Source organism: Marmota monax, unplaced genomic scaffold, assembly GCF_021218885.2.
Source record: "Marmota monax isolate L192 unplaced genomic scaffold, Marmota_monax_Labrador192_F-V1.1 WCK01_AAM20220418_F8-fsc00250, whole genome shotgun sequence".
Classification (NCBI taxonomy): domain Eukaryota; kingdom Metazoa; phylum Chordata; class Mammalia; order Rodentia; family Sciuridae; genus Marmota; species Marmota monax.
In genome coordinates, this window is record NW_026693876.1 from 1981807 (window position 1) to 2003349 (window position 21543).

General features: G+C 37.7%; 1 protein-coding gene across 2 annotated transcripts in view; it reads left to right on the forward strand.

The window, feature by feature from the left end:
* Edem3 (ER degradation enhancing alpha-mannosidase like protein 3) overlaps positions 1-6889 on the forward strand; it is a 79383-nt gene extending 72494 nt beyond the window's left edge. For both annotated transcript variants that reach the window (XM_046462698.2, XM_046462699.2), the window contains exon 20: positions 2916-6889. In XM_046462698.2, coding sequence (XP_046318654.1) covers positions 2916-3325 — 410 coding nt within the window. In that variant the 3' untranslated portion in view covers positions 3326-6889. The remainder of the gene's footprint in view (positions 1-2915) is intronic.
* The last annotated feature ends 14654 nt before the right edge of the window (positions 6890-21543 follow it).

Consider the following 21543-nt stretch of genomic DNA (forward strand, 5'->3'; position numbering starts at 1 on the left):
AGTATTAAGACTTTCAAACTAAAAAGTCTCTTCCCAGCAAAAGAAACAATCTGTAAGGTGAATAGAGAGCCTACATCTTGGAAGTAAATCTTTACCCCTGACACATCAGATAGAGCACTAATCTCTGGGGTATATAAAGAACTCAAAAAGCTAAACACCAAAAAAACAAATAATCCAATCAATAAATGGGCCAAGGTCCTGACAGTCTCTTCTCAGAAGAGGATATACAATCAATCAATAAATATATGAAAAAATGTTCAATCACTGTTAGCAATTAGAGAAATGCAAATCAAAACTACTCTAAGATATCATCTCACTTCAGTCAGAATGGCAGCTATTATGAATACAAACAACAGTAAGTGCTGGCGAGGATGTGGGGGAAAAGGCACATTCATACATTGCTGGTGGACTGCAAATTGGAGCAGCCAATATGGAAAGCAGTATGGAGATTCCTTGGAAAACTGGGAATGGAACCACCATTTGACGCAGCTATCCCACTCCTCGGTCTATACCCAAAGGACTTAAAAACAGCGTACAACAGGGACACAAGCCACATCAATGTTTATAACAGCTCAGTTCACAATAGCTAAACTGTGGAACCAATCTAAATGTCCTTCAGTAGATGAATGGATTAAAAAAATGTGGCACATATACACAATGGAATATTACTCAGCAATAAAAGAGAATAAAATCATGGCATTTGCAGGTAAATGGATGAAGTTTGAGAAGATAATGCTAAGTGAAGTTAGCCAATCCCAAAAAACCAAAATGTCAAATTTTTTCTTTGATAAAAGGACGCTGATTCATAGTAGGGTAGGGAGGGGGATCACGGAAGGAATAGACAAACTCTAGATAGGGCAGAGGGGTGGGAGGGGAAGGGAGGGGGCATGGGGTTAGAAATGATGGTGGAATGTGATAGACATCATTATCAAAAGTACATGTATGAAGACACAAATTGGTATGAATATACTTTGTATACAACCAGAGATACAAAAAATTTGTGTTCTATATGTGCAGTGTGAATTGTACTGCATTCTGTTGTCATATATAAATGAAAAAAAAATTAAGACTTTCTGGGTAGATATATATTTATGTGTGTGTGTGTGTGTGTGTATCAGATCCTGTGTTGTTTTTATTATGATTTTATAGTAGTAAGCAATATGAGCCTTATAACTTTCACAATGAATTTAGTTCTGTTTTGTAGCTTTATTTTGTTTTTATTATGAAAAGAGTATGATTTTATTTTTAGCTTGTGATTGCTACTATAGAGGATTGATAGGTATTTGCAGTGATTTTAATCTTATTAAATTACTTTATTAGCCTTAGTATTTTCTTATTAGAGTTGCTTTAGGTTTTTATAATAATTTACAATAATTTTATAGTTCTGTTTCCTGTACTTATACTGTTTATTTTCTTATCCTATTGCTTTATTTAGATTTCAGAAGTAATATTGTATTATATGTAGTCAGAAGCTCAGTCTTCACTACTAGGCAATACAATCCTGCACCCTTTTCTGTCCTTCTAAACTACAACAATACAATCCAGAAAGAAACTTAAATTTTATTTGGTTCTCCTTGGAACTTCAGCCCTAAGCAACTAGCTCCCTGATTTCTTTGGATTCCATCATGGTTTCCCTAACTGTTTAATTAAATTTACCTCTTCCATAGCTCAGAAGACAGAGAAGATATGTGAGGACTTCTCCCTCAAAAAAACAAAAACAAAACAAAACAAAAACCCAAAACCTAAGGACACAAACTTCCTTCTTAAGCAGGATGAATCAATTCACATCCTGTCTGCATGCCCACATTTTCTTCAGATTTTCTGATTTTTTTTTTTTCCCGTTCTTTGACTAATGAACTTGGCTTATCCTTTAAATCTCAGCTCAAGTGTTACTTTCTGAAGGAACCTCTCATTTCTTTACTTACAATAAGCTTTCCTAACACCACACACCTCTTTCAAAATATGTGTCACAGTTGGAGTTTTTATTTTGTGTATTTAAATATCTTTTTCCCCTTTGGACTATGGGATGCATAAGGGTAGGGACAGCATTTGATTTTGTCCCTCATTTTATCTCTAGTACCATGCACAGTGAACACTCTGTAGCTATCTGCTGACTGACTGTGTCACAGAAGCAGAGACTAAGATATAGCATGCGGGCCTTGATACTATTTAAACACTTTTGCAGGAACCCTAAATAAAATGCCTCTAGTTGTTTCACTGTATATTCATTACAAGAGGTTTAATCTACTCTTCAGCCTTGCAGTGGATTTTAGAATGAGTACGCCTTAAAATTCATACACATAAAATGGGAAGTTTTGTAAATAATCTCTTCTTGTCTTTGTAAAAATATTTTATTTGATCTGTTGCTTTAATACCTATATTCATCCAAAATCTTGCTAAATGAATCTTCACAGCTTACTGAGTGGTAATTTCACTTTTCAAAGACACATTATTTTAAAATATAGCAGTGGTGATATGTGCTATTTAAAATTGTATTCTATTTATTCTATTCTCATGTACTATTCTTATGTACAAACTTTCCTAAATTTAGATATTTAATGAATTTTTGTTGTTTATTGCAAATTTGTATGCATTTTAATATTGTTGAATGAATTTTTTGGTATTTACTAGTATTCATTGAAGTCAGTCTTCACTGTTATTGGTCATTCCTTTCAATTTGGAAGAATGTTTATTTCCTAATGCTGGCATATTTTGCAAAATAAATATTAAGAAAATGTGTTTACATTATTAGAAGACAATCATCTTCTCTTCAGTGCTAATGTTCACTGTTCTACATTAATGTGATTGTCTGACATTTTATTCTTTCTTTTATTACAAAAACCAGTATGGCTTTTCAAGTACAGTAGTAAAATTTGAGAGGAATAGTAGTATGAAGTTTCTTTTTTTCTATACAGATCCTGAAATGGAAAATGAAGAACAACCATCCTCTGAAAATGATTCTCAGAATCAAAGTGCTGAACAGATTATATCGATTTCTCAGGCAGTTGATTTGGTTGATCAAGAGTCTCCTGAGGAAAGTTCTCTGAACTCTCACCCAGAATCGTTGTCTCCGGCAGACAGCGATAATGCTGCAAGCCTTTCCCCTTCTGAACAGACTTCTAATCCCACAGAAGACCGTGAGACTACAAGTCTTGATGGTGAATGTACAGATTTAGATAACCAGCTTCAAGAACAATCAGAAACTGAGGAAGATTCCAATCCTAACGTCAGCTGGGGTAAAAAGGTCCAGCCTATAGACTCCATATTAGCAGACTGGAATGAAGATATAGAAGCATTTGAAATGATGGAGAAGGATGAACTATGACTCACTAAAGAATATTGTGGTAGGTATTTTAAAAGCAAAGGTAAACTGTGGTCATAGACACCCTAATACTGAGCAGGCTCTCCAGTGGGAGGCTTTAAGTATGGTGATGAGCAACCTCGTTCTGACTGGGATTGGTAGTTGTCATAGGAATCTGGAGCATGCTGTGTTAGAATTGATCTTGTTTAAACTGTCCCATCAAAATGGAAAAACTCAGTCTCCTCCTCAAATGACAGTGTTGCACACCCTGCAGCATGTCAGGCCAGGGAAAGATTACTGGGCATTTCTAGGAACCATATTCTAGTCTCTGGATAGACAAGAAACACATTCAGTTAATAATGGAGTGGGAAATAGGAGTTTGTGTAGATTTCTAATTAAAGGCTCTACTTTCCTGGTTTTGGGGTAAGAGGCTCTTCTTGGGAAGACATATGGGTTTTGTGGCATTCTGGTTATGCTGCCTTCACAAAATCACTTTAAGTGACCTAACTGGTTATGAAACAAATACATTCATGATAAAAAGTTTTTGCTCATCACTTATGCTTACTTTGTTCAGTGACAAATGATTAAGATGACTTGATCCCCCCCACCCCGAACAATGTTCTTTTCAGTTAAACCAAAGGTGAAACCAATATACTTTCTCAGTGAGTTTTCTACATAAAGACTAATCAGTGGGATGAGGTGAAAAGGTCATATGTTATGGAAATTGGTTACTTAATACTTTTGATAAATTGAGGAAGGGAGAAATTGTAAGTTGCAATATGAACTTTCCATGGGGCCTTCCATAGGGAAAGCTGTGACTACTCTTAAATGGAGCTTAGAGTTATATCCTTGTGGGGTAGATTATAAATCTTTCCCAGTCATTTCTTTTGGAGGTGGTTACCTCTAGCCATCAGCCTTACTCCAGCCCATGTTTAGTATGCAGTTTGAGCCAGCAGGCCTGGATAGCCAACCTGAATATATTCTGTTCCATTTTTCTATCTTATGGAGCCATGATAAAAGTGGTAGTAGTCTAAAATTCCCATCTTTCTCCTTTGAAACTTTTGTTTCTAAAGTTATACCTAAGGAATCTGTCACATTTTCTGTTGAATCATGGTTTTTAGGATTGTTTTTGTTTTGTTTTTTGTTTTAACATATTCTTTCTGATGTGGACTTGAAAATTAGTCTATGGTAACCTGTGTAAAAAATTTACACAGTAGCAACTACATATAGCCATATAGCTTAAGGAAATTTTTTTCTTTTTTCTTTTTTTTGGTGGCAGTCTGGTGCTGGCCACATTTAAATTGTTGAAATTTTGTTGTTGATATTGGTAGACAGCCCATTATTGAAATCATGGCTTTACTCATTTTATTTATTTTCTTAAACTTATCTTAATCAGTTATAAAGGAATATTTGAGAGACTTAATTCCTTTATTTTACCATGACATCATACAAGAACCTTTTCCTAAAACTTGGTTTTGAGGTACTAAATAACCTACACTATATATGGAGCTGTTGAAGAACAGCAGTGCTGTATTGTACTTGTGTATATTCATGTACAGTATGTCTTAGATCCCAGGTAAATATATTTTTTTATAAAGGGTTAAATACCTGCTTTTAAATTCAATCTAAACATAATTGGGTCAGTGAGTAACAAATCTAATAAAGAATTCACTTTGGTGGGAAGGGAAGGGGGAGAAAAAGTAGTATAACAAGACCTTTATTGGCCCTTAAAACCTGACACCAAAAAATGGATATTTTTAGTCTCTGCATGTGAAATTTGATGTAAGAAGATAGAACTATAATACATACAGTATACAGAAGGATAGACATAGTGCTTTGTTTATTTAATTGCAAAGCTGCCAAAATAGCTGAAGCTTAATTACTTGACTTGCCTTGATTTATAGGACTGGGGCTTGGAGAAAAGGAGCAGATGTTCCTCTAAGACTTTGATTACAGAAGCCTTATATACGTTGATTTGATTTTGTATTTGTAACTCAAAGCATTTCTGTCTAAATCTAATTCTTCTGAGTTATCAAAACCACATAATTTTTTTTTTCCAACAAGGAAAACTTAATGGCATGGAGGATGCTGTGGCAGGCCCTTTGGGAATAGCCGTCTTACTGCTACTCTCCCTTTGGCCATTAGGGGGAGTTGTTGCCTTTCACTGAGATTTAGAAGCAAATCATTCACTTGTTTGATAAACTAAATCCTTTCTTAAAAAGAGGAAAAAAAAAAGTTTAATCAGTTATACTTAATACCCAGAATGAATTATATACAATTTTCCCTAGTTAAGAATATATATATACACACACACACACACACACACATACAGACATATGTATATATGTATATATTTTTTTTCATTCAGCTTCAAACACCAACATAATTGACTCAGCATTCATTTACTTATTTGACATACTGCCATGAAGTCATTTTTTAATTCATTAAAAAATTCAAACAGCATTAGTTTTTATAATGTTTTGTTTGTGAAATACCTTGCATAGATGTTTTATTTACTTGCTAAAGATTCAGGGAACTCTATGAGACCTTGAATTTAGAAACATCTGGTCTACCTCAGTTAAATGTTGACTGCTTAGAAACAGAGCTGAAATGATCACCACAGCCATAAAATTGACTTAAGAAAGATTTATACAATGTTTACAAACCTGGAACCAAGTAAGGATTTTATCTGAAAGTTAAAAGTTATCTATTAGAGCAAGTATTTAATTCAGGTATTTTCAAATTTTAAAACTTAACTTGTTTACCTACTAAAAATAGCTATAGGTTTTTTTGCATATAAAAATCCACTGAAATAATATGCCCTAATTTGCAGTACTTTTTCCATAAAGTTTTAAGTGTGAAGAATTGTAATTTACTAGATATGTTTGGGATGGTATATTTTGTTGGGTAAGTTTTCTTTTTTCTTTTTAACTGTAATAGGCTTCCAAAAAGAGTATAATTGTTTCAGAACAAATTACTTTGTGACATTTTCCTTTTCCTTTTTTCTTCACAGTATTAGATTTTAAAATGAAAAATTGTGCACTTTGAGTTTAATTTCCCTAATATATCTCTTGAGAACTCTTTTAGATTTAAATTACTATCACAGAACCCTTTTTATAGTGAAGCCAGCATTTGTTCTCTCACCAAACCCCATGCCAAATTCATCATAAAGAAAGCTCAGCATAGGAAATTTAAATAGTGCTTATAATTTTAGAGGGGTGGGTAGAATTTAGTAAATATTCAACTGGTCGTTTTATGCACAAAGCTTCAGTCAGAACATAGAAAAAAAAACATTCTGTGAATGAAACATTGTATGTTCAGATTTTATAAAAGACATTTTTAAAAGCCCAATTTACAGCCGTATATTTTCTTATGATGTAATTTATGAAAAAGATGTCTGTACTAACAGGTGCTGTAACACTTATGTTGTTGGGTTTTATTGTTTGGTGATAAATGTATACAATATTTCTAAGGGAAACTATGTACTGTGATGTAAAAGTCTGGGCAAAATGTATATAATTCTTGTATATAATTGTGTATTTGATTATAATTACTGATTGTAAAGATTTAATAAAATATGTAAATATTTAGGTCTAGTTTTAATTTGAACTTTTAGAGTTATTGTGCATATCTTTATAGTTTGGATATCTTTAATTTTTTTCACCATTCTGTTCTCTTTTTCTTTTCATATTATCCCAGGGCATTGAATTTGGGGGACATCTTTGGGTATAGGAATCCAGGCGTATGTTGAATTCAATTCCACAACTCAGTGTCAAGATGATGGTTAGAAAAATACTAATAATTCAGTGTCAGTCCTGGTAACATGCTTATATTTTGAGCTTACTTATATTTAATAAAATCACTTGGCCTCTTAATGTTATCATCCAAAGTAACACCAACCCTTCCCTGTTAACTCCAGTGAAGTAATTTCCTTCCCGTAACCTCTATACCATGACACTGTGCTTTTCATCTGTACTGTTCAAGGGTTCTGAACGCAATTCATTGGTAACTGTTGTCTTTAAAATGAACAAACTGATACTTGAACATGTAAGCATCTTTCTCAAAGTGCACATTGAACAACTGGGCTGTGCGTCCTAATTCCCGCAGGCCCAGGCTGGGGCTCTTTCCAGTGCACTACCTTCCCCCCGGCTTTCTCAGCCTTCCTCCCTTATTTCAGACTCTGCTCACCTTTTTCTCAGCCACTTTTTTCCCACTTGACCTTTCCCCCTTCTGAGATTGAAGTTGAGAAATGATAGTTATCTATTCTTAGGCAAGGATTCTGGTCTTGGCATGTCCCCATTTGTCCAGGACAACGAATGCATCTCTGTTACAACCAGAGTTAAAGGAACCCAGAGATAGTGTATTTTGAAAGTTTTCAAAGGGGAGGTTGGTTTTAAAGATATCTATTTACTAAATATTTTAAAGGTTAATGGAGAATAGAAAGTGCCAGCCTCTGCATGCTAGTAAGGTTTCCATGTCTTAAACCTAACTAGTTGGTCTTGTTCTTGGGTTAGGCTAGTCAATTACCATCTACCCTGAGTGAAATAGCAAATGGGAGGCTACTGATGGACCCCTTCAAGATTTTCTGAACCCATAAAAGAATGTACTTTTGATATCCCAAATGACAGTGAGACAATTACTGTTTAGAAGTCGTGAGGTACTTTTGGCACAGTATTACCAAAATTGAAGGTAGAAATATCTACTAACAGCAGCAGGTAATGTTGAGAAAATACATTGGGGTCATAATACGATATAACTTCTTAAAAAGATTCAAACTTCCTCTTATGGTTGAGGAGAGAACCAAAGTCCCTAAATACACCAATGAAAGGAACGTAAAGCTAAAAGGCTGACCCACCAGCCCACTGCTCTGTTATTGGCATTTGATAGCAACATGGGGCACACCCACCTTCATTTTTTCTGAACCTCTAAGAAAAGCCAGCTCTCTTCAGGCTCAGAGGCAGTGTAACACTGCGAGCTCTCTTGTCTTTTTTCTCCACTTTCCTTCCAGCTTCCTCCACTGGTAGAGTAGATAGCGTTCTCTACTAAGTCCCTGGTAGCTGCTGCTACCAGAAATGCTAGTCTGTTCATTCAGCCACTCTGCCCCATGGAGAGCTTTAAGCTAATTGTATTCTAGCCTCAGTTGTCTTAACTGCACAATTAAAAACATTTTCAAAGCCCTGTGATCTAAGTCCCTAATCATTATTTCCTATTCTTCCAGTTCAACTTTGTCCACCAAGTTTGATAATTTTTCAGGAACCCCAATCCATCACTGCCTTTGACTTTGCTTCCTATCTTGGCCAGCATTAACCTCTTTTCCTCTTTTGAACTAACTTGGCAAAACCTTAAATATGATTAACTCCAACTGCCCACTGATTGTACACCTAGACTGAAGTAGCTGTTGGAACTGGATGAAATCACCTCTCTTACCGACCAGTCATGACTGGAAATCTCAAATGAGATTCACTACTTTCCAAAGTTCCAGGCATATTTCTTTATTTTTGCACTCTGACACAAGTCTCACCCCACTGTTTAAATCTCCCACACTCCTCCCCTGTCACTTGCCTGATCATTGAGAAAATAGATGCAGATGTAGGCAGGCCCTCAACTTCCACCAACCCATATGCCTGCTGGATACACATTACATGGACTTGCACTTAGAAATTTCCCTGCATGTATACAAAGCTTTTTCTGGGTAGCTGGACCCCTAGACTTGAATCAAATGAATGGAAAAATTGTAGATGGTGGAGGTAGGTCTTATTTCTAAGGTGACCACCAGTTTCTCTGATCTTTGGCTCAAACATTTCATTATCTCCAGTCAGAATGGCCTGACTTAGGACATAAAACGCACACACACACACAAAATCTATTTTGCCAGCTTATCACAAGACTTGGAGCCCCTTGAGGAAAGGAAAAGTTTGGCCTATTCACTTTTGTCATGCTTTCACTAGCACCCAGTTCTTGAAAGGCACTCACAAAGCTTTTGGGTATCTGGTTTGGAATATATGAAATCTTTTTTCCGCTTCCCTAAATCTCATTTGTTCTGAAAAATCCAGGATTTGTCATCACTGAGAAATGTTAAGTGATGTACCACTGGGCATGCTGGCACACACCTGTAATCCCAATGACTTGGGAGGCTGAGACAGGAGGATCACAAGTTTGAGGCCCACTTTAGCAACTTATCAGGACCCTGCTCAACTTAGACCTTGTCTCAAAATTAAAAAGAGATAAGGATGTGGTTCAGTGGTTAAGCAATCCTGGGTTCAATTCCCAGTACCAAAAAAAAAAAAAGGGGGGAGAAAAGAAATGATGTATGAACTTTGAGACAATTGTGTAAAGGTAAAGGTAATTCTAAAAATATTTTTTTTTTGTTAGAAGTCGACCTTGAAAATAACACAATTCACATAGGGATCTAAGAATTTTAGAGCTAACAGGTTCTTGAGATCATCCCATCATTGATTCTCCTTATTGGCCTTCTTGGAAAACAGAAGGCAGAGGTGGGGAGTGATTTGACCGAGTCACCACTATCTAGAACTAATTATGTCTTTAGCAAGCAAAGAAGTTCCGGTGCTTCTGCTTTAGGGTCATGGTTTTGTTTCATAGCCTCTGTTCATCCATTCCTTTACAAGTTAACATTCAGCCAGTAAGGTAATCACTAACTTCAGAGCTGCCCTGAGATGCATTTGTAAAACATCAGAGCTGTATGGAATATGGGTTAACCACCACTGGCTTAGACAATTCACTGTTCATTGTTCACACTTTCTGCACCTTCAAGCAAAAATGTCATAATTCCCTGAAAACTGGTCTTTCTCATTGGCAACATTTATTCTTCCCAATGAATAAAACCATTAATAAAACAATACGTTTTGTTCTTTCTCTTGTGCAGTTATTCATCTTAATTATGTGTAGGGGCAGAACTCCAGGCAGTGAGACCAGGATTCAGATCCTCTCTGCTGGGTGGTTTCAAACCCAAGGGTCCCCAAGCTTTGTGATGTTGGCAGAAATGGTTCCCTTTAGTCCTGAATCACTGAATCTAGCATTTCTAAATTAGAGATTCTGAGTAATAGAACTGTAAGAAAGAATGATAAATGACCTGTCACTCCCTGCCCCTCTCTTTTGGTGGTGCTTGGAATACAACCCAGGTCCTTGCACATGCTGAACACATTCTCTCCCATCCTCCCAAACTGTTTATATTGGTAAGGCAACTATGGAAAGTTCTAGATTCATGAAACCAGAGACATCACATTTCTAGCTAGTTCTTTCCTAACCTCTGTGAAACTTGGTAATACCCTGTAATAATTATGCTCCTTTATGAAATGGCTACACTTATCAGGTGCTTATAGCTTAAATGTTATTCCCATTTTATGGATGAAAAAACTAAAGCCTAGAAAGTGGTGTCTTTAGCCACAACCAGAAGCACTTTCACAGGGTGGGGGTGTCATAGGAAAAGAGAAGTCTCTTACAGGGTCCTAGTGGTGGCACCAAGGGAACTAAAGAGGGCAGTTGACTTTTTCTCAGTCTATTACATGTTATAGATTTTCTTTTCCCCTCAGTCTATTACATGTAATGTAGAAGCTGAGAGTCCAGACGCTGGAGCCAGGCTGCTGAGGTTAGAATTCAGAGTCTGCCTCTTATTCTGTGACCTTGAACTGGGTCTCCCAGTTTCTTCACCTGTGAAGTGGGCATAGTCATAAACCCATTTTCAAGGATGGCTATTTTTGGAGAAGTTGGCTCCTACCCAATATGGTTGCTATAATTAGCCACTGTGCCTTTAAGTCCCCTCCTCACACCACCTCCCTCCAGATTGCCCTCCTTAAGCTTGGCCTGTAGGTTCCCACTGTAGGAATCAGCTCTGTTGGTTGCTACTAGCATCTTGGCTGGGTGATCCAGCCTTTGACTTAGATGCAGGGAGGGCATCCCACCAGCAGAAACACACCTGCCTCAATCTCTCAGAAAACAGCAGAAGGGCCAGGCATGCATGCCTATAATCCCAGAAGCTTGGGAGGCTGGGGCAGGAGGATCACGAGCTCTAAGCCAGCCTCAGCAAAAGCAAGGTGCTAAGTGAGAATCTGTCTCTAAATAAAATACAAAAAAGGGCTGGGCATGTGGCTCAGTGGTTGAGTGCCCCTGAGTTCAATCCTCAGTACCAAAAAAAAAAAAAAAAAAAAGATAGCAGAAGGGGCTAAGGTTGTAGCTCAGTGGCAGGGCGATTGCCTAGCAGTGTGAGGCACCGGGTTCGATCTTCAGCACCACACAAAAATAATACACAAAATAAAGTATTGTGTCCATCTACAACTAAAATATTGAAAAGAAAAAAAAAGCAGAAAAAGATCCCTTGAAACAATAAAGAGCGTTCAGAAGTCGGGTGTTTGGGAGAGAAGCAAAAAAGGAATGGCCTGAATGGTTCATGGAGATCTTATGCAGCAGGAGACTAGGTAATAAACTGAATCTCAGTGTGAAGAAAAAAGGAAAAGTTAACACAAGGGAGGTGCATCCTCAGGACACCAGGATTTATTCTCCACTGTAGTTACTGTCCCGAGAATCTCTGGAAGGGTACCGGCCAAGCAGGGAGGCTAGCCAGCTCTGCAAGGCAGTACCAAGGCTGCCTCCTAGTGACATGCAGAGATGAACCAGGTGACTGCCCAGAGGGGTTTCCATCATGTAAAATGTGTGTTGTAAAGTGTGCTGGGTTCCAGTGCCCAAGGAGCCAGGCTGCACAGTGCCAGCTTTTGCACAATCTCCAAAACCGGAGGAAGAGCTTGAAATTGCCAAAGAGGCTTTTGGGAACACAGGTGGAAAGGATTTTAAGTAAAACAAGGCAGTGATTCCAACAGAACACTTAGATTTGGGGCGGGGAGGTGGGGGGACTAAACTGCTTTCCTGGGCATTCTAAACTCAGCATCAAAAAGGGACATCACATGGGGCATGATGACACAGACCTGCAATTTCAGCAGCTCAGGAGGCTTAGGCAGAAGTTCAAAGCCAGCCTCAGCAACTTAGTGAGGCCCTAAGCAACTTAGCAAGACCCTGTCTCTAGATAAAACATAAAAAGGGCTGGGGATGTGGCTCAGTGGAAAGCGCTCCTGGGTTCAATCCTTGGTACAAAAACGGTGGGGGGCATTGCTCCACTCACCTCCCTGGAAAACCTAGGGGAAGGCATCCCGCCCCACCACCCCCGCCCTGCTGCAGTGGCTTTGGCTGCACAGAGTCTTGGTGGTTCTGTGTCATCTTGTTTTCCCATCAAATTTTCTTTCTCCTGTTTAAGAATCAAAATTCCAGAAGCCTTAATTCCCAGAGCTGGCTTAGGAAGTATTTGATTTGTAAGTGCAGAACCACATGCTAGCTATGTGACCCTAGCAAGTTACCTAACTTCCTCCATTTCCTGTTAGTGATGCCAGTATGGAAATAAAGTCTCTTGGACATACCCTTGCTTTGGCAGCCTCATAGTTTTAATTCTGCCAATGAGGTACTCTGGACTTTGAGATGGAGTTTTGAATTGGAGAATCAAATTCAGAATCCCTTTATATGAAATTGGTAGTAGGTACAGAAGACTAGGAAGTCTATGCACAGTTTGTGTGTGTGTGAGAGAGAGACAGAGAAAGAGAGACAGACAGACAGACAGACTTCATATTTGGCATGCTTCCATGAGAAGTGCCCATTCTGAGGATTCCCTGACTTGCTCTCCATCAGCTAGTTACCAGGTTGCTGAGTTGGTAGTTTACCTGCTCGTTGGTGAGAACTCACTTCTAGATCTACTTTTGACTGTATAGTAAAGGGAGTTTCAGCCTAAGAGGGGAAGGGGTTGGTAATGGGGAAAAGCCTGAGTTTTCCTGCTCTCCCAGTGCCTTGGGGGTAAATCTGCCTAATTTAAAATGATGTGTTGGCACTCTTGTATTAGTTTGTAAATCCATAGGCTTTTGAGATTTTTCATTTTATTTATTTATCAGAAGGAAACTTTATATGATCACCTTTGTTTTAGTCAGATTTTCTCTGTGACTAAAATATTTGACCAGAACAATTTTAGGAGAGGAAACGTTTATTTGAGGACTCATGGTTTCTGAGGTCTTAGTCCATAGAAGGGCACCTCCAGCAGGACATCATGGTGGAAGAGTGTGGTGGAGGAAAGCAGCTCATGTGACGATCAGGAAGCAGAGAAAGATTCCATTTGCCAGATGCAAAATATATACCCCATGGCCCCACCCCCATGAACCACTTCCTGAAGCCATAGCCCACCTGCCTCCAGTTACTGCCCAGTTAATCCCATCAGAGTTTAATTCACTGATTAGGTTAAGGATACAACCCAATCATTTCTCCTCCAAATCTTCTTGCATTGTCTCCCATGTGAGATTTTGGGGGACACCTCACATCTAAACCATGACACACTGCTAAGCACCTCAAAATTCCTCCCACAAATTCCAAAAAGCTCAAAATGTTTGTATTTGGCAAGTAGAGACCTCTCTCTCTCTGCTTTCTGATCACCATGTGAGCGGCTTCCCTCTATCACACTTTTCTGCCTTGATGTTCAGCCTCACCTGGAGCCCTGTGGCACGGTGCCAGACTTCTATGGACTGAGATCTTTGAAACCATGAGCTCTGAAATAAACTTTTGCTCCTCTGACTAACATAGAAATTGGTACCCTGAAATGGGTTTGTCTCTGTGACTAACCTGACCATGTGGGATCGTATTGAATCTAGAGATTCATTTTGGGAAGGAAGAACATATTCAACAATATTGAGTTCATTCTATGAACATGGTATGTCTGTCCATTTAATTAGGTCATCTTGATTTCAATCAGCAATATTTTGAAATTTTCAACATAGAGTTTTCATGTATCTTTTGTTAAATTTATTTCTAAGTATTTTGTGTTTACAATGGAAGAATTGTTTTCACTTTGCTTTTGGATTATTTGTTAATATATAGACATAAAATTGTTTTTTAAAAATGTTGACCCATTTCCTAAACCTTGTTAAATTCACTTGTTAGTTCTACTGACTGACTGACTTTTGGGGGGGGGTATATTTTAAAGGGTTTTCTATACAAATAATCATGCTGTCTGTGAAGAAAAAAATATGTTTTTTTTTCCTTTTCAATCTTCATTGATGCTTTTATTTCTGGCCTTATAAAACTGGCTAGAACATCCAGTACAATGTTTAATAGAATAAGTGAAAATAGCCATTCTTACCTTTTTCATAAAACTAAGGAGAAACTATTCAATAGTTCATTATTATATATGATGATAGCTGTATGTTTTCCAGAAATGTCCTTTTTTAGGTCAATCTTCTTTTTATTCCTAATTTAATGAGAATTTATCATGAATGGATATTAAATTTTGTCAAATGCTTTTTAGGTATCTATTGCTTGAATCATGTGGCTTTTTTCCATTATATGTAATTTTCCAGAAAATTACATGGACTTATTTTCTTTTTTTTTTTTTTAATTTTTTATTGTGGGTTGTTCAAAACATTACAAATTTCTTGACATATCATATTCCACACTTTGATTCAAGTGGGTTATGAACTCCCACCTTCACCCCATACACAGATTGCAGAATCACATCAGTTACACATCCATTGATTTACAAATTGCCATACTAGTGTCTGTTGTGCTCCGCTGCCTTTCACATGGACTTATTTTCAAATACTGAACCAACCTAGAATTCTTGAGGTATAAACCTTACTTGGATATAATGCATTTTATACATGTAGGAAAAAAATTAACAAAGTCCAAAATGGCTCATTGAAAAAAATCACTTAGCCCTTAACTAGATAATGGACCTGGGTTTTGTTTTGTTTTGTTTTTAAGTTGTGGAGGGACACAATATCTTTTATTTATTTATTTATTTAAATGAGGTGCTAAGGATCGAGCCCAGTGCCTCATGCATGCAAGGCAAGCACTCAACCACTGAGCTATGACCTGGGGTTCTTTTGTGAGAAGGTTTAATAACAAATTCAATTAAAAAATAGACATATCATTATTTAAATTTCCTTCCTTCTTTTGTCAGTATTGTGATTTTTCAAGTAACTTATGCATTTCATTTGAATTGTTGAATTTATTGATATAAAGTTGTTCACAATGGGTCTGGGGCTGTAGCTCAGTGGTAGAGTGCCCGCCTCGCACGTGTGAGGCACTGGGTTGGATCCTCAGCACCACATAAAAATAAATAAATATATTGTGTCCAATAATTACTTCTATCCTTTATTGTCGTCAAGATACAGTGATATTCTCTTCATTCCCAATGTCGGTAAATTGTGTCCTCTCCCTTTTTCTTATCAGTCTAACCAGGGGCTAAGCAAATTTTTCAAGGGACAGATATTGAGCTTGTTCTTCTTTTTTTTTTCCCTGCAGCTTGTTTACTAACTCATTGATTTCTGTGTTTATCTCTAGTATCTTCTCCTCCAAATTTAATATGCTCATATTTTTATAGTTAATGTAAAGAATTAGTTTATTAATTTTAAATGTTTCCCTTTCAGTTTCTGCCTGCTTTTAGTTATTCTCTGTTGCCTCTCAAATAATTTGGTATACTATTTTGTCTGTGGTTTTTAATTTTTATCTTTAGATAGTCTAATATAAATTATTCTGCTATTACTGGAGCTGGAGTTTGGAAGACTTGTCTTTTAGTCTAAGATCCAAACTTTATAATCTTGGTTAAGTATTGTAACCCAGTATCAATTTCTTCATTTATAAAATGGGGTTTATATGACAACATGTATTTTAGAAGATTGTTTGTTATGCAGAGTACACAAAATAATGCATAAGGAAACAATTTTGAAAGACTAACTAAAGAGATACACAAATTGGTTTTATGCCATTTATGCAACCAAAAGAGTATCTCCCTATCGCCATCTATTCGAGTTGGCGACCTAAGCTGAGTTCACAATATCTGACTATTCCAATAACTTAAGAAAACACTGAAGAAAGCACCCAAACACACAGAGGTACCTTTTCAAAATCCACGGATGGCTCTGTGAACTTAGGGATCTGTGGAAAGAGAGTGAGCCACTGGAATTCTTTATTCTTATATAGGAGACATACAAGGGGAGGTTCTATGGAATATTCTATCCCATAAAAGGGCAAAGGGATAGGATTACAAAGGAACAGGTGAGTGTAACTCAACCTCATGGGGTGACACCCACTCCTGGAGCCATACCTCATTATCCCAGTGGGGGGGGGGCAGGTAAAAGTCCACTGTATTTTGGTGTACAAGAACTATTCAGTACCCTTCTACTCAGGACTTAAAAGTGTATACTTAGCTTCTGTCCAGGGCAGCTCCCAACATCTCCCATAGTATACATGTGCATTTCCATTCAACCTTAAAGTACAACATGAGTCATTTAATTTTGACAGGTGGGCAGATAGTCCCTTTTTTTTTTCTTAGTTGTAGTTGGATACAATACCTTTATTTATTTTATGTGGTGCTGAGGATCAAACCCAGTGCCTCACACGTCCTAGACAAGAGCTCTACCACTGAGCCACAACCCTAACCCAAGGAAGGGCTCTTCCAAGATATTCCAAGTAACCTTGTAATGATATGCAGATTCGTTTTCAAAAAATTGATTAAGTGCCTATCAGGCATATGTTAAGCACTTTCACATGCAATATCTAATTCAATTTATTTCTCACATAAAAATGGTGCCCTTTGATATGTGAATATATATTAACAATATATATTGATATAAGTAACAATATATATATATACAGTAACTTAAAGTTTTTTCACACGTTGATTCCACTCTTAAAAATGTATCCTAAGAAAATCCTTACAACTGGCACCCATATTTATGTGCAAAATGCTTTCTGCAGCCTTATGTGTGATAACAAAAAAGAAAAAAAAAGAAAGAAACAACTAAGATTAAGATAAATAAATGTATGTAATTATGATACATACATATAATGCAATGTGACTCCACTATTAGGAACATGTTTTCAAATATTATGTGATCACATGATAAAATTTATATAAAATTACATAATATAAAATATAAAGTCCTAAGCTAAACAGCATATCAAATCTCATCATTCCTTTAATTTCCTTTTAATGAAGCCATATCTGATTAATAATAGTCCTAAAAAGCATGTATTTTAAATTTTGATGGCTTTAACTTTTTAACTAGCATGGTCTGCTCTGTATTATCTTTGGGGATTTGTTTTTTGTAACTTCTGTTGTATTGCTAAAATTCGTCCATACTGATGCATGCAACCACAGATCCTTTATTTTAATGACTTTAATATTTCATTGTGTGACTATATTGTCATTTATTCTGTATTTAGGCTAGTTTCAAGCTTTTGCTGTTATAAACAGTGCTGCAGTAAACATCTTTGTACATGTGCCCCAGTGTCCCCTGTGTAACAATTCCTTTTAGATATAAACCCTAGAATGGGAATGCTTTCCACCGTGTATACGAAAGTCCAACTTTAAAAGAGGTCCTTTATACACAAAGTTCCTTTACACACATTCCTTCTTTTGAGGAATGTCGATTCAGATCCTTTGCCCATTTTTAATGGGTAGTTTGTTTTCTTGCATTTCAACTGTTTGAGTTCCTTATATATTTTGAATATTAACCCCTTATCTGATATCTGGTTTGAAAATGTTTTCTTCCAATCCAGACTGTCTCTTCACCAGTTTAATTGTTTCTTTTGCTGGCAGAAGCTTTTGACTTGATGCAATCCCATTAACAGATACATGAAAAACTGCTGGATGTCACTAACCATTAGGGAAATTGCAAAGGAAAACCATAATGAGATTATCAACTCACACCTATCAGAATGGCTATTGTTAAGAAAGATAAAAGATTAAGTGTTGGCAAGGATAAATAGAAAAGGGAACCCTTATACACTGTGTGTGGGAAAGTTATTAGAACAGACATGATGGAAAATAGTATGTGAGTTTCCAAAAAAACTAAAAAAGAGTTGCCATGGGATCCAACCTACTACTTCTGGGTATATATCCAAAGGCAATGAAGTCAGTACGTCGAAGAGACATCTGTACTGCCATGTTTGTTGCAGCACTGTCTACATTAGCAAAGAAATGGAAACAGCCTAAATGTCCGTCAACTGAGTGGATAAAGAAAATGTGGTACAAGTACCCAGTGGAACATGACTCAGTCATTTAAAAAGCATGAAATCCTGTCATTTGTGATAACATGGACGGAACCAGAGATGATTATATGGAGTGAAATAATTCAGGCACAGAATGACAAACACAGCACGATCTCACTTATATACGGAATCTAAAACAATGAAACCATAGAAATGGAGAGTAGAGCCGGGCAAGGAACACACGCCTGTAATCCCAGTGGCTCAGGAGGCTGAGGCAGGAGGATAGTGAATTCAAAGCCAGCCTCAGCAGAAGTGAGGCGCTAAGCAACTCAGTGATACTGTCTCTAAATAAAACATAAAAAGGGCTGGGGCTCAGTAGTTAAGCACCCCTGGGTTCAATCTCTGGTACCAAAAAAAGAAAAAGAAAAAGGGAAATGGAGAGTAGAATGGTGGCTACCAAAAGCTGGGGGTAGGGGAAATAGAGATGTTGATTAAAGGGGACAAAGTTTCAGTAAGGCAGGAGGGTGGGTTCTTTGAGGTCTATTGTGCAGCACAGTGACTATATATTTAGCAACAATGTGTTATACACTTGAAAATTGCTAAGAAATTAGACATTTAAGTGTTCTTACCACAAAAAAATAAGTATATGAATCATGGATATGTTAATTCACTTGATCTAATCATTTTGCATTATACACATATATCATAGCATCATGTTATACTCAATATATACAATTATAATTAGTCAAATAATAATTAAAAGATAGCATCAAACTATTTTTCCCTGGTGGTTGCATCAACCAATGTACAGCCCCAACCAATAGTGTGTGAGATCCTGTGGGTCTACCCCCTGATCAGCATTAGGTTTTATCTGGTGCATTTTTTTCTATATTCAGGAAGAGAAGAGTGTCCCTAAAGACAGATAAGCAACAACAAAATCAAAACTTCCTTGTCCCCCTTTTCCCTAAATTCTGGGAAATATTTGGGGTACAGGAAGTGATGTTGGCGGAAACCAGCAACTTTGCAAAAACTTCCCAGTTCTAGAAAGCCTCTCCTAGCAATGAAACAGAAACAGTGCAGGGGTGTGAGAAGGGAAGGGACTGCAGGATTTTATGTCATGGGAACTTTTTCCAGCAGATGGTGAGATTATGCTGCAGGTCTGAATTAGAAACCTTTCTGTCTCTCCCTCTCTCCCTCTCTTTCTCATTCTCCCTCCCAAAATCTTCTCTGAAAATACAAATACTGGATCAGCCAGATTTGTATTCTCTGCAATATATTCTCTCTCTTCAGACTTCTCTGCAAGTATCTGAGAGCTGATCTGCTTATGTAGTGTTTTCTCTTTTCAGAACTGTGGGTAAGAACCCGCTGGTTACACTAAGTGGGGTGACGGATTCTTGGACAAGCACCGAGGAGAAAAAAGAAACTCAGAGTCATAAGAATTGGAAAGCTACTTCAATAGTGGCCCCCTGCTTGACCGTCCTTTCTAAGCTGAGTCCCAGTTTCTATCACTTTGCAGTTGCCTGGGGCGTGATATGGAGCACCAGAGGCACACAAGGAGATGTGTTTTTGCTGGTCCATTCTGAGCAGGGTAGGCAGCTGATTTAAAAATATACAGAAAAGCAACAACAGAGATGATTGTCTTGAGAACCAGATTGACTGTCAGCTCAGTTTCGATGGATGGTTCAGCCTGGAGGGTGGGCCCTGGAGGCTGAGTTCTAAGGCCGTTTCACAGTGTAAATCAGCCAGCTACTGGACTGTGGTTTTCACAGTAGGCTTAGCAGAATTCTGTCAGGTTTCTGGAGAAAGAAAGACAATTGGGAAGGCAGTCAGTATTCCACCCTGTTTTTGAACAGAAACAAAGTAGCTTCAAAAATCATTTATTTGACGTTATTTTGGTTTCCAAATCAAATATTCTTTGAAGAAGAGAAAAAAATCCTCTGTTTTTAACAAAGTTTGGAAACCAGAATTAGGTATTAGGACTTTAATAGGGAAAAGGGTAACAGAGGAGTAGATCTGAAATATCTTTGGGACAGCAGAGCAGGGTAGAATGAGATTCAATGTGGTGTCTGTGTTGCTCAGAGCCAGGCCACCTGATTTCAAAACCACCCAAGTAGGAAATAAGGTTTGCATTGTTTGATGAAAGTTGGAGCCAAACCCAAGGGTCTTGCTTCAATATGAAATGAGAGTAATGAGGGCACTATGGTCTGGGTATGAGTTAGTTCTGTCTCTCCAGAGGCTCGTGAGTGGTGGCTTGGTCCCCAGGATGGCAGTACTGGGAGGAGGTGGAAACTTTAGGATGTGGGGCCTCACACTTCACAATAGCCAAGTTATGGGTTCAGCCCAGATGCCCATCAAAGAGATGAATGGATGAAGAAAAATGTGGCATATATACACACTGGAGTTTTACTCAGCCATAAAGAAGAATGAAGTTATGTCATTTGCTGGTAAATGGATGGAACTGGAGAACATCATGCTAAGTGAAATAAGCCAGGCTCAGAGAGTCAAAGGTTGAATGTTTTTCTGTCATGTGTGGGAACTAGACCAAAATGAGAGGGAAAAGGGGGGGAAGGATTGGATGTCATAAAGATCAGCAGAGTTAAAGAAAGAAATCAAAAGGGAGGGAAGGGGGACAGGAAATGGGAGGAAATGCAGAATGAATTTAACAAAATCACACTATGTGCATGTATACATATACCACTGTGAATTCCCCCATATGTCTATCTATAAAGCACCAATTAAAAAAATAAATAAATAAGTGAAAGGAATAGCAGTTGAGGAAGGAGAATGGAAGAGGGAGGAAGGTAGGGAAAGGGGGGGGGGCCCAGGGACTGAAATGGAATAAATCAAATTATGTATAACTATAATACACGCATAAACAAAAGAAAGAAATGAGGTCTAGTAGAGGGGACTTTAGGTCTTTCTCCTGTAACCCCTAAGGAGTTTCTGGGAGAGGGTTGTTATAAAGGGACCAAGCCTGGCACTCCCTGCTTCATGCCTCCAGATGAAATCTTTTTTGCTTTTGGTGGCGCTTCCACCGTTACTATCTGCCACGAGGCCACGGGGCCAATGCACAGTCTTTGGCTCAGAACCTGCTGTATGCTGTTTACACTTTGAACCTTTGGAACCATGAGGTAAATAAATCCATTTCTTATCAAGTTTGCCTGTCTTGAGTTCTGTGTTATATGAAAAATGAAAAACTGCCTAACACA